Raw genomic sequence first — 14,147 nt, 5'->3', positions numbered from 1 at the left:
ACAAGAGAGATGATGACGTTATGACTCAATATGTGGACAAAATGCCAGAGTGGCTGTTAACAATAATGCAAGACAGTTCCTTTAAGCTTCAGCAAGAAAGTAAAAGATGCTGTCAGTGATTTTCTTTTTCTTTGTTAAAGTAAGTGTTACATGTATAGCTACTGTATGCCCATAGCAATCATTGCGATAAAGTGTTGGTTCAGTAACGGGCCGGGTTCAGAGTAAGTATCCATCCATGGGAACCAATGTTTCCCATGCCATGTGGCACATAGAGCAGCAGCCTATCTCCTGGTTCTCCAGCATGATGGAGTTTGATGTACAAGTATACACCCCCTGCGACACTTTAACCACAAGACCACTGAGCTGGTTCTCCTGCTCTTAAATAAAAATAAATACATTTTCAGGTCAGGATACCAGTTGCATCCAATCAGTAGAGAGAGATATGTTTTCCCCTCAATTTTGTTCTACACATGTCAAGCTGACAATTGCATAGTGGCAGTACATTACATTAATTTTGCATTTTTGAAGAGAATTTGTAATAATAATACCTTCTTCCCTTGCTTCTGTTGCCTTAATCTTTAGCTCAACAACTCCAAATATTCACACAAGCCTGTCTTCACTTCTAAACTAAAGACCTTATCCTCTGTCCCTACTTTTATAGACCACTTTCAGACATCTGAATAATGACTTGCATTTACATGATGTAATACTTGTCAGGTGTGTCCCATGGCAATGGATCCCATGTCACATCATTGTCAAAAAACATGTTCTTAGATGGGAATGCAGCTATAGTACTCGTGTTGAAAACATTGCAGACAAATTCCAGTATTGTTTTGAATTATTTCGTTTTTGCAGTTTACACCAGCCAGTGATGGGCAGTACTCACCGGTACGTATTTCAATTACAAAACGGGCCAATCCTGCAAACTTTGAAAGCCAATATTAGCCAATTAGGATGGAATATGAAATATCGGACAGATAATATCAACAAATCTATTTTTCAAAAGTCAGCCTCCTGGTGGCGCTATAAATGGTAAATGGTGCATTTTATATAGCACCTTTATCCAAGGCGCTTTACATAGATTGTGCATTACATTCACCCATTCACACACATTCATACACCGATGGCGGCGGAAACAATGCAAGGCACCAACCAGCAGCACATCAGGAGCAACTAGAAAAAGTGCCCTTCTGGGCACAGGTCTCCACCAGGAGGAGAGGAGTGTGTGTGATGTTTGGCAATATGCCTTTGATGGCAATTGGATGATTTGAGGCATTTTGTTCCAAAAATGTGTTTTGCAAAAATCAACCTGTTGGTGGCGCTATAACAGGCCAATGTGAAAAGGGTGGGATATATTCCTCAGCCTAGTAAGAAAATGTGTGAAAGATTTCACGTAAATTGCACGCTGCGTTCATGATTTGAGGCTTTTGTTCAAAACGGGGCAATCTTGCAAACTGTGAAAGCCAATTATAGCCAATTAGGATGGAATATGAAATATCGGACAGATCCGACTTGAGCACATGACCATAGAGATACTGTGTAACGATTTGTGAGATTTTTGGACAGAATCTGGAGGAGTAATATCAAAAAATTTGTTTTACAAAAGTCGGCCTATTAGTGGCGCTGTAAAAGGCAGATGCGGAAAATGCAGGTCAAAGGTTTGTCCTTGGCCTCTAGGGAGTGTGCATGGAACGTTTCACGCAGATCGGTGCAGTTTTAGGTAAAAAATGTGAAAAGCTGCCTCATGGTGGCGCTATAACAGGCCATTCTGGAAAATGTGGGGCAGAGGTTCATCGTTGGCATCCAGGGAGTGTGTGTGCAAAGTTTGGCATCGACCGGGTTAACGGTGCCGGAGATTAGCTGGTAACGGACGGACGGACGGAAGGACGGACGGACGGACACACGGACGGAGTGCAAAACATACTCTCTCCCCATGCCTTCGGCCTGGTGGAGACAATTAGGGGTTCAGATTCTTGCTCAAGGACACTTCGACACTAACTCTGGGGGAGCCCGGGTTCGAACTGGCAACCTTGTGCTTACCATCCAGCCACCGCCACCCCGTTCTAACAGGCCGTTCTGGAAAATGGTGGTTCATCATTGGCATCCAGGGAGTGTGTGTGCAAAATTTGGCATTGTCCGGGTTAACGGTGCCGGAGATTAGCTGTATACAGATGGACACACACACATGGATGGACGGACGGACGGACACACACACGGACGGACTACAAAACATACTCTCTCCCCATGCCTTCCGCCTGGTTGAGACAATGAGAGGCAGAGTATATGGGTTGTCGCCCTTAGGGGGGTCAGATCAACATATGGAATGAATTCTGTACTGGCCATGGAGCGTGTCTTGAGTATATGGGGTTTGATGAGGTCAGATCAACATATGGAATGTCAGAACAGGTCAGCTCCATATGGAGATCTAAGGGTGGCAGCGGGGGCAGTGTCTTGAGTGTACAGGGTTTGATGAGGGCCCACGTAGGGCCGGGCCTGTTGAGTTGAGAACTCTAGTTTTTGCCGGCTGCCAGGTGCGGCTGGCGGCTGCAATAGTAACTTTGGGGCAGGCCCGTCTAGAGTTTAAATGGACAGGTATCAGTCAAAAGGGAGACATCAAAGAGGAAGGATGGATGGGGAAGGATCGACATATGGAATGTCAGACCAGGTCAGCTGGTCTGACATTCCATATATGGAGATCCATATATGGAGATCTAAGGGTTTGAGGTTTGAGGTGAGATGTAGAGTTGCTGGCCAATATTGATGACATCAGGGATCTCCATATATGGGTTTAATATTGAGGACATCATGTGATGTCACGAGGCATGACCATATATGGGGCGTGGCTGACTGACTGATTGACTGACTGACTAGTCGACTGACTGACTGCCTGACTGCCTGACTGACTGACTGACTGACTGACTGAATGCACAATTTCCTAGTTAACCTGCGGTTGCAATTATTCTAAATAAAATATGTGCACAAAATGTTCTCTGTGAACTAATATATATTAACGCAAACTGGAGGCCCAAACTGAGGCCCTCTACAGGAAGGCTGGAAGGGAGAGAGCAAAGCCATTCTTCCTGAGGAGTCTTGGTTCCTTCAACACGTGTAAAAGGCTGCTGCAGATGTTGTACCAGTCTACCACCAGTCACTCCTAAATGTGTGTTCTATATCATCCACCTGTTGTAGAGGGTTTATTTCTGTATACCGTTGCTCTGTATTGTTGATGCTTCTTGTTTGTTTTTCACGACTACTTTTTCTTTTTCTTACCTTTTTCTTAAGGGAATGGTTGCTATGAGAACTTCATGACGTAATGGTACATCAGTGTCTTATCCTTCAGATGGAAGACATCTACAGTAGGGCCTATACAAATCAAGACAGAGCAGTCAGGTGACTTCATGCTGAAGCAAAAATCAAGGGAACAAAATGGAGCAAACCAGGTACTACTATGAATTTATTCGACTTTCCTCTCATACATGTCATAGACTACTTATTATTCCTTACTGTAAGTTCCAATAGCCTGCAACATAACATGATGCAAAATGTGCTTGTCATGTAATACAGAAGTAGGACAAGAATACATTTCTCAGTTCTTGCTGTTTCATTCAATGGCTTAGCTACTACTTTGTCAAATCTTAATCGTCTCTTTTTGCATTTGAAATCCGAATAGGAAGCTACTGTGTCAAAGGTAGTATTATAGCTTTCTATTCGCATCTTCCAGACAATATACAGTACTACATCTTCTCTCACATGCATCTTGTTTTAGGTTGAAGGAAAACTACACTTTCAACAGCATTACACTCCAACTCGAGGGGCTAAAGGTCGCAGAGAACTATTCACACCCTATTATTGATGTGCTTATTGCCTCACCTGGTCCACTTTTTATGTGTGTGTCTGTGTGTGTGTGTGTGTGTGTGTGTGTGTGTGTGTGTGTGTGTGTGTGTGTGTGTGTGTGTGTGTGTGTGTGTGTGTGTGTGTGTCTGTCTGTGTGTTTCTATGTGCAGGGCGTTGCTGAAAATGAGCACCTGTGCTCAGCTACTTCCCTGGGTAAAAAAAAGAAAAGAAAACTGACACTGTATTGTGTTCTTACGGCTGGGCACTAAAAATGATCTGCACAAGGGCACTTATGGGGATTAATCTGGCCCTGCTTGTACATCATGATTCATGATGATCATGCGTAATGGGTCTTTGTGTATGTCAAGGATGCAACAACAAAATGTCAAAGAAATCAAATAAGGTTATAACAAAGCAAAACACTTCATTGCCAAGTATTAGGGCTGTAGTATTCAAGACCAGTCTCGCCTTAACTTTTTTTGTCTTTAACAAAAACATATTACTTACAATTGTGTGCCTTCAATTCAGCTATTTAGCCCCTAGTTATGACCACTACAGTTATTTGTATCAACATTTGTATCAAAATAAATTAACCTGTGTGTCTAGATTTTGTCATGTATCCTGTACCTGAATCACACAGAAGTATGATTAATCAGATGTTTTTATTTATTCCAAAATTGGGAATGTATTTTTGAGTGGTGCAAACCACTCCAATAACCAGCTTTGTCTGTATGTTTGTGTACCTGTGTACGTGTCCGTGTACCTGTGTACGTGTCCATGCACAGGTGAGCATGGTTACCATGGTTAGTGTGTGATGTCACTGACATAGCTGATCAGACTATATAAGACCTTGCAAACATAAACATAACATGTTGTTTATTTATGTTTATTTATTTTTCTTTACAACATAGTAATTTCAAAGCAATTATTTACATATATTCACATATATTTCACATATATAACCCCATTAAAACCAGTAACGCTGACTGTACTGGATCATCACCTAGATCTGCATATATGGAGAGGACTTTACTGCATGTCTCCGCATCTCTCTCCATTTCCTGTCAGCCTACTGTCTGTCCCTCCATAAAATATAAAATAAAGGAGAAAGCCACAAAACAAAAGATACAGCTGCCACTCTTAGATCTCCATATATAGAGCTGACCTGTTCTGACATCCATATTTTGTTCTGACCTCATCAAACCCTGTACACGCAGGACACACTCCATATATGTCCAGTACATAATTCATTCCATATGTTGATTTGACCCCCCCATGTCAAAGCTGAAGTGTGCACGCGACCTCAGGGCGTCTTACTGCATGGTTGTGTAGTACAATAATTGCATATGGTATGGTATGCCAGGGGGAAAAAACATGAATGTACATAAGTCAGTGATTTGAACTCCCCCCTGTCAGGTGTAAAGGAGCAACTTGGACACCCAGGCATGAAGGAAGCATGAGTTCAAGTCCGTTGCTCTCCCCATGTCCCCCATATATGGGGACTAGGTTGGTGGAGGGTGTGTAGAGCCCAGGATCACATTAGATGATTGACACAGGGGTGAAAAATGGGTTACAAAATCGTGGGATAAATAAAAATAAAAATAATTAACCGGGATAAGTACAACTAAAGTTTTAACTGATTAAATAATTGCAAAGTAAATCAAACATGTAACTCAAAATATTGCAACAAAGTAAACACAAATAAATGCAGATAATAAGGCTTAAGATGTGCATGGCTGAGCTTGCTTGAGAAGTGAGGGCTGTGAACAGAGTGGGAGCTTTACAGTCTCTCTCTCTAGGTCGTCCTCAGACGAGCCTTCCATCGTCGTTTCCAATCATCCCGGTTCTCCATACATCTGACCAGCTCGTTGGTGCTTTGAGCTCCTGCATCTTTCTTGAGTACATCCACATATGTTAGTATGGGACGTCCTCGTGACCGGTGCCCATGCATGTGTTGGTTCCCACAGCACCAGTTTGCTGGCTGGGAGCTCTTGGTGTCTTTGGCAGTGTCCTGCGAGTCTCATTCTGGCTGCTATTTTGTCGCTCACCCTGAATATTCCGGCATACAGATTCTCGTTGGTAACATGTGTACTCTTGCTGATGTTGAGCACTACACGTAACATTCTGGTGTAGCACCCGTCTAGACCCTTCTGCAGAGTTGGCTTCAGGGTCCAGCATTCACTGCCATATAGGAGAACAGATTCTATACCGTCGCATAGAAGAAGCTGAGTTTGATTTGTCGGGGGAGGTTGGAGTTCCATACACTGGCCATGCCATTCAGGGCCCTCCATGCAAGTTCCTTCCTCACTTTTAGATCTTGCTCTGTTGAGTTGACCCATGTGAGCCCAAGTACTTGAAGTCATTGACTTCCTTCAGAGCAGTGCCTCCATGTTGTTGTGAGAGGTGGATGTTCCGTTTGGATGTTATAGGTGATCACCTCAGTTTTCTTGGCATTCAGCTGAAGACCAACCTTGGCACACTCTAGCTCTGGCCTTAAGTAAAGGCTATGGACCAGAGCTAGGCACACTCAGACTCCACTCTGCTCAAGAGCTCCTGTGCTTGCTCCATGCTCCATGTGGTTGGAGAGCAGGCTGATGTCATCCGCGTAGTCTAGGTCTGTCAGGACTACTGCAGGGTGTCTTCTTGACCTCCTTGGTGTAAGAGTGAGGCTAAGATCCTGCTCTCGTCCACGGATGGCCTTCCTGAGCGCGCAGTCCAGGACGATGACAAAGAGGAAGGGTGTCTCCTTGCATTACCCCAGCCAGGATGTCAAACTCCTCACTGTCGCCATCTGTTGCCATCTGGGGTCACCACCGCTTTACAGTAGAACAACTTTATCTGTTTTATTTAGCGGATTGTTGACTTTATTCAGCCAAAAATCTAATATCATCATCATCATCATCATCATCATCATCATCATCATCATCATCATCAATAGAAAAAGAGAATCATCCAGTGCATGGGATAAAAGTACAAATTATAATTGTGGGTCAACAAAACAATATCCTGTGCAGTTTGCATGGTGCTGGGGGCAGGCTAACCTGCCCAGGGCAGCGACACTCCAATTAGCCACAGCAATTTGGGTGCTATTAATTAGCAAAAAATGAGTTCTCCACTGCCACTGGAGGAGGACTCACCTGTTCCCAACTCCCAGCACAGTCGTAGATAGAGACAGTTTCATTATTAACACCTATAGTCTGCCAGCATTTATTAATAACTTTGATATAATTCACGCCAGCATTTTCCCCCATTCAACTCTTATTTTGAAGAGCCAAAAACCCAGACCGGATGTTATGATCTTATATTATTATATATTATATTAGTGTGTGTGTATTAGTATCTGTTTACCATCCGGGCTACTAAAACCTGATGGAGGGAGGGTGATGACATCGTCGGCTCTGGGCCGTGGAATAAACCTTTGACCAGAAATGCCATCTGGCCCAGACGGTGGCGTAACCGCCTGGGCACCCGACTGGTAATCCAGTCGCAGTGTGCCGCGGGTTCGACTCCCGAGCCCGACACGGCCTTTACTGCATGTCTTCCCCCATCTCTCTCCCGTTTCCTGTCAGCCTACTGTCTGTCCCTTCAAAAACCAATAAAAGGCGTAAGCCGCAAAAAAATATCTTTAAAAAAAAAAAAAGCCATCTGGGAGAAGGAATAGGAGATACAGGTGATTGAAAGAAACAGATGGGTTTGTATGCGCATCAAGATGGCGCGTTCCAGTGTTATTGATAACACTAGCTAGCAACCCAAAGCTAACGTGAGTAGCATTACGACTTGATCAATCAAAAGCACTATAAAAGACCAATTGCCATACATCTACGGCATTGGCATTAAGCGTAACATTTATGAATCGAGTAGATCATGTGTTCCGCCAGGATTAATTCATTATAATGCATCTCTACCACCAGGATTTCCAAATGTTACTTACACTGTGTGTGGTGTCAGATCCATATCCGGTCTCCCGCTCGGCGTGCGTGCGTGCGTGCGTGCGTGCGTGCGTGCGTGCGTGCGCGCGTGCGCGCGTTTTTAGGCTGATCAACAGTGTCACTTTAGGTCACCCAGCGGTATTGCAGCTGTTCATACTCCAAACATACATAGGGACATAGGGATACACACATACCGGTACTCCAAACATACGAGGGACATATATAGGGACACACTATAGGGATACATTACACTCTACTCCAAACATACATAGTAACTAGCCACATGCGGCCAGTCATTGCAGCATTGTGCACTGCTGAAAACCCCCAGAAAAATAGATATCATGGGGGCCGGGGGGTGATTGATTTTATTTATTTTGATTGATACTTTATTAACAGTTTGCAACAAAAGGCACAGTTGCAGATTCATATACATTGTCAATTTGTCACCTGCCACACCTGCGTTGTGAATAGAATGTGTTTAATACAATAAACACTGTGGAGCTGAGACTCATGTGTGCGGACTTCTTTCTTCTCTGTATGCATCAACCTTTTGTCCAGCACCAGCGAGGGACTGGATGTGCGGTGCGCTAGCCACCTGTTTTTAAACAGATTTATATAAGAACATGTAACCCGAGAACACTAATGTTGAAAATCACTAATGTATATTCTACCCGATATAATACATTCCATAAAAAGGGAATTCCACATTCTGGCAGCATAGCAGTAGAATGAATTTGGTGCTGTGAATGTGTGTGTTTTCACGCTATAGAAGTAGTCTGACAGGTTGGGTGTTTCTGTTTTCAGACCAGCATTGCAAGGGGTATTAGGTGGGTTCTGGGTGTAAGGCCTAGTAGTAACGGTTTGTTTTGAGAGGTCTGCAGGTGCTTAACGCAGTGTTTAAAACAGGGATCAGATTTATACTGAGTCCAGTGTATACTAAAGCATATACTCTCAGAGTGTACTACCAACCTGACATTTTTCACAGAAAGCTCACGCAGACACAAACAACGACTGCTGCACAGACCTGCTAGACAGGTGTCTGCTCAGGATCCTAGTCCTAATAGTGTACCCAAAGCAGACCCCAGATTTCCACCTAGGACCTTGCAGCAGGCCACCTGGCCACCCACCCGCCTAGTGACAATTATGAATTGGTTTTATGAAAAAATAAATCTTCTCATAGGCTCAGTGTCTGACATATTAACATCTTTCTTTTTCTCTCTCTCTCTCTCTCTCAGCTCCCTGCAAGATAATTTTGCATCATCTGCTCTTGACTGTCGAGGTGCTGTAGATTTGTTGTTGATGACTTTGCAACTCCAGCACGAGAACATCAGTTGCTCTTGGGAGGAATTACATTTCCAAGGCTTTTCTTCCATGATACTGTGGAATCTAATCTAACCAATACATCATTGCACTGAGTGCAGTGCACTGCTCTCAGGGTATCATTTGATTGGTCTTCTAGAATCTAGATCATAAAATCACTGATAATATATTCAACCTAATCCAACCCATCTTGCCACTTCACCATGTGTATTACAGCCTTCTCCAGCCTGGAAAATACTGAGCACCCTGTTGGTGGTTGGTTAGTGGCTGAGGAGAGACTTCCCAGCATTCATCAGGGTGTGCCCAGGCCCGGTGTGTTATATTGTGTATTTGTTCATTCATTGAGATGAATGTAAACTTTTATGTATGTGCAGTTCAGGGAAATCATGAGCGATAGAGGATGTCATGTCGCATTTACACTGATTAACTGGGTTTTGTCTTTGTGTGCTTGCTGTTTGACAGACACAATTGAGATTGTTATTTTAATTGAAGAGTTACCATGTTTATTGATCCCACTGTTCATTACAATGCCACAAACCCCCAGACTCTGCATGCAGTGGGGCAGCTACTTTCCTTATTCTTATTTTACACAGTTAACACTTCAAATGCCTGCCCGACTTTAAACTCATAATGCAGGAGGCAGCAGGAGGTTGCTTTACTGAAAACGAGCGCTTCCATACTCCAACACTCCAACACAAAAATCACCTGCAAGGAATTAGCTCATAACATCAGGGGTGGGTTTTTATGAAACAAACACTTTGCTGGCAAGATTCATACATTCAATCAGGCAACCCATTAATTCTTGATTTATAGAATAGATAATAGGTGATGTATTAATATATAAATGTATTGGTATTAGAAACATGAACCGTACGTGTAATTTGTTTTTGTTGTTATTTTGTTTCCTTGGCCTGTTTTATGATTGTATTACATGTTCTACTATTGCACTGTGGATAGACTACGGTCTACCTGTTCTCTGGATTGCACTTTGGGTCAACTGCTGTTGTTTTTAAATGTGCTATATAAATAAAATTGACTTGACTTGACTTGACTAATACTTCTGGTATTAGGAGATAACTGAAATGCAACAACTATTTCAATTGTTCTTTTTGTATTATAATCAGAACAATTATTTCTAAATAAATTGATGTGATATTGTGATTTCTTTATTTCTTTATTCATTTTATATAGGTCGTGAAGAAGCCCCTTAGCGTTTTTGCATTTGCCTGCACTACTGCCTTCCTTTTTTCAAAATCATGCAGATAAATTAGTTTCTCAAAAAATTAAAATCAAATAAAAATCAAACAATGAAACAACTTTAAAACAGATACATGTTTAAACATTTGATGTAATGAACATAAATACAAATTATACAGTATATTGTGTAAAATATATGCATGAACTAAATGAGAGCAGCTCCTCTAAACAATCAAACAATCTAATCAGCTTGCGTGCGATTAGATTGATCAGCTGGGAGATCACTAACGGCAAGTACTAACGGTACACAAGTACTGTTAAAACATCACGTATTCAGGAAGCGCAAGCATCTGATTAGACTGAGTAAACATTTCCATCAGATACTTAACAGATGCCCGGCTGCTCTCATTTCCTATCCGCTGCAGCCACTTTGTTATTACAAAACATGCCGGTAATCTTGAGTCTAATTTCTTTGATCTGCAACCCATAGATAACAGGATTGAGTACAGGGGGGACCACATGACCCATAATGCCTGCCAGTTTCCTATGATCAGCCCAGTGGGGGTAACGGTGCAGAAAAACAATGGTGAAACCCGAAATCAGGAGTATGATATAGACAGCGAGATGGGTGGTGCAGGTCTGTAACGCCCGACTGTTGATGGTCTTGTTCTTGCCACTCAAGCACACAATAGCGATCTTCAGATAAGTGAGTGCTGTGCTCCCGATGGAGGAGCCTAGGAGTAGCACGGTGTAGCACAGACCATAGATATTATTGACGAAGACATTCTGGCAGGAGAGCTTGAACAAGGAGGCGTTGTCACAGTAGGGGTTGAATATCATCCACCTGCAGCGTGACAGGCGGATGGTCAGGGCTAGCAGGATGCCCACTAGGACCAGAGTCACCCCCCAGGCAGACAGCGTCAGCTTCACCACCATCCTGTTGTCCATGATGGTGGCGTAGCGCAGGGGGTTGCAGATGGCCACGTATCTGTCAAAGGCCATGACCATGAGCACCGTGTACGCCGTGCTTCCGTACAAATGTGCAAAGAACGCCTGGATGACACACTCTATGTAGCTGACGAACCGCTCTGTGTTCACCACGAAGATGTCGCTCAATAATGGAGGAATGACAACGGTGGCCCCCAGGATGTCATTAACGCTCATGTTGCAGCGGAGCAGGTACATGGGCTGATGGAGGGTCCTCTCCTTGAAGATCAGAGCCATCAGGGTGAGGTTGGAGATGATGATGATGATGTAGAGGACGAGTAGGATGATGAAGGCAGGAAGAGAGGACTCATTGGTGACCTTTAAACCCTCCCGATATAAGACATCCTCTCTGAAAGTCTGGTTGTCCATATTGCGGAGGGTCCATAAAACCTGGTGAAAATAGTCAAACATGCATGCTGTAGTAATTAGATCAGTGGTCCTCAGATATTTTTGTCTCGGGTCACTCCTGTAAATAACTTTTTCATCCATGGCAACCCTGAATTACATTGTTACTTTATAGCACCTTTTGTCCTATATTGTCCTATTTCACAAGGAGGAGAGAATATTTGTTTCCATTAGGACAGACGGAAAATACTTTTATACTGGGCGTTTAAGCACTTACACCCCGGCCAGCAACCCTATTCTGGGGGGAACATTCAGCAAAAATAGCAGATCTGTGACATGTTGCGAGCCTGTAGATCTGGTATTTTTGGTGAAGAGACTTTGGTGTACTGTATATAAGGGTGTAAGTAGTTAAACTGAAGTGACAATGATCAATTCCAAATATTATTCCTTGGCCTGTTTTATGATTAAGTATGATTAAGTATTCTGAGGCACCCCTGGACAAAAAACAAAACAAAAAGTGTTGTACCCTGCCTTTTTGTTCTTCTTTAACATTGTGTTTATTGTCATGATTTGTCATGAGCCGAGTTGGCTTTGTCCACGGCGTAAACGTCTTTAAATAAATACTTTTTGAAAAGCCTATGGGGGAAATGAATGGGGAATTATTTCCTGGACCACTCCTGGACTGGACGCTCTATAGTATATGCAATATGTCACTGGCCCTCTGGAGTGAGTGTGGAAATAAAGTGGCCCTCTCCATCATTGCAGTTGCCCACCCCTGCACTAGACTAGACTGTAGACATATACTAAAAATATCAAATTGATCAATGTGTAAGCATCATGTCTTGTGAACAAATGAAACACGAGGCTGGATTGGTGAAATTGGGTCAACTCCTTATTGCACTGATAATTAAACATCATGTAAACAACTCAAAACTGTGTATATTCTGTTAAAACATACAAGATGAATATTTCATATTATTAGTTAGTGTGTGTACAGGTACAGGTACACCTTACCTTGTGTTACATAAACCACCCTCCACCCCAGAGCAGAGCTCAAATATAGGCTACTTTTTATAGTGTTATAGTGGCCCTGGAAGGCATATTATCTGCTACTGAATTCTGAAGGGGCTGTGACTAGGCAACTGTTGTTTTTGACTTTGACTTCTCTTTTTCCCATGGTGCAGAAAACTTAACTTTGACATAGAAATAACAAGGTTTTGTGTGATCCCTGTGAGGGATTAGGCTACCTATCTCAAGGGAGTTTCAAGTCCTGGATTCCTTGACAAACAAGACCAAAGAACCACGGTGCTTTGCAAAATGAACAGTAGTAATGACAGGTAGGCTAATGACTTGAGAGGGCAGGTGGACGGACCATGGCCATGTCACTCGGACATAACACAAACCAACCATAGCCTCATCACTATGATTCATTGTCACCGTTAATTTTGTATTTTTTGCATTGAACATTGAAATATATACATCCAACATTTAATCCTACATTTAAGTTGACCTTTTAGGATTTATTTTTCTGAACACTTTTTTTTTTTAATTAAGATTAGTTTTTTGGCTTTTCTGCCTTTACTGATAGTTTCAAGTGAAGACTGACAGGAAAGAAAGAGAGAGAGAGAAGGGGAGAGACACGCAGCAAAGGTTGTCATGAACGGGACTCGATCAGGCCATATGTGGCATGCGCCTGGGCCGGTGCCCAACCTTTTAGGATTTCTAAAGAAACATTGCACAAGGCACAGAAATAAGAAATAACTGACCAGTACCAATTATTTAACAGAAATAGATTCACATAAATTCACTACCGTATACCGCATAAATCCTTCAAAGTGGAGTGTGGAGCTGGACTTTTTCTTTTTTTTTAATCCACTTGTGTCTTCAACTACTGTTAACAGGATGAAAACTGTTTTCATGCCGCTGTGGATAACATGGCAGCATGCCATGACATGTTAAAAGATATATTGTAAATGTTGTATATTTTAATCAGTATCGGTTTCCTATCCTTTGGTTCCTCAATTTCATCACTTTTTAACTATTTCTTCTAATGCTTATCCTGCCAACCTAACAAATTAAGCGCGAGAAGCCTTCCTTCCTGTGTTTCTCTAATGTACAGCATATATACAGTACATCCAGGCCTCTCATCCTGTGTCCAATCTAATAAACATTTAACTAGTAAAATAACTTGGATCATGGACACACACGAGTGTGTGTGTGTGTGTGTGTGTGTGTGTGTGTGTGTGTGCGTGCGTGTGTGTGTGTGTGCGCGCGTATGCGTGTGCGTGTGCGCGTGTGCGTGTGCGTGTGCATGTGTGTGTGTGTGCATGTGTGTGTGCCTGCGCGCGCGCGCGTGTGCGTGTGCGCGTGCGTGTGCGCGTGCGTGCGTGCGTGCGTGCGTGCGTGCGTGCGTGCGTGCGTGCGTGTGAAATAGGCCACATCTAGGGACAAAATTAATGTTGTACATACAACTAGCTGATTGGGGTCACATTGGGGACAAAATCCCCCACCCCACCCCCAAGGAAAAGAATGTGC

General features: G+C 42.9%; 1 protein-coding gene across 1 annotated transcript; it reads right to left on the bottom strand.

Moving 5' to 3' along the window:
- Positions 1-10,278: 10,278 nt before the first annotated feature.
- LOC306927520 (olfactory receptor 52N2-like) lies at positions 10,279-11,645 on the bottom strand. The gene has a single exon (XM_079507281.1). It carries the CDS (start codon positions 11,634-11,636, stop codon positions 10,686-10,688), a length of 951 nt encoding a protein of 316 aa, XP_079363407.1. The 5' UTR covers positions 11,637-11,645; the 3' UTR covers positions 10,279-10,685.
- Between the last annotated feature and the right edge of the window lie 2,502 nt (positions 11,646-14,147).

Source organism: Electrona antarctica (genome assembly GCF_951216825.1).
Source record: "Electrona antarctica genome assembly, chromosome: 8".
Lineage (NCBI taxonomy): Eukaryota > Metazoa > Chordata > Actinopteri > Myctophiformes > Myctophidae > Electrona > Electrona antarctica.
The sequence above is the reverse complement of the archived record's forward strand: the minus strand, read 5'-3'. Positions and strand labels throughout refer to the sequence as shown.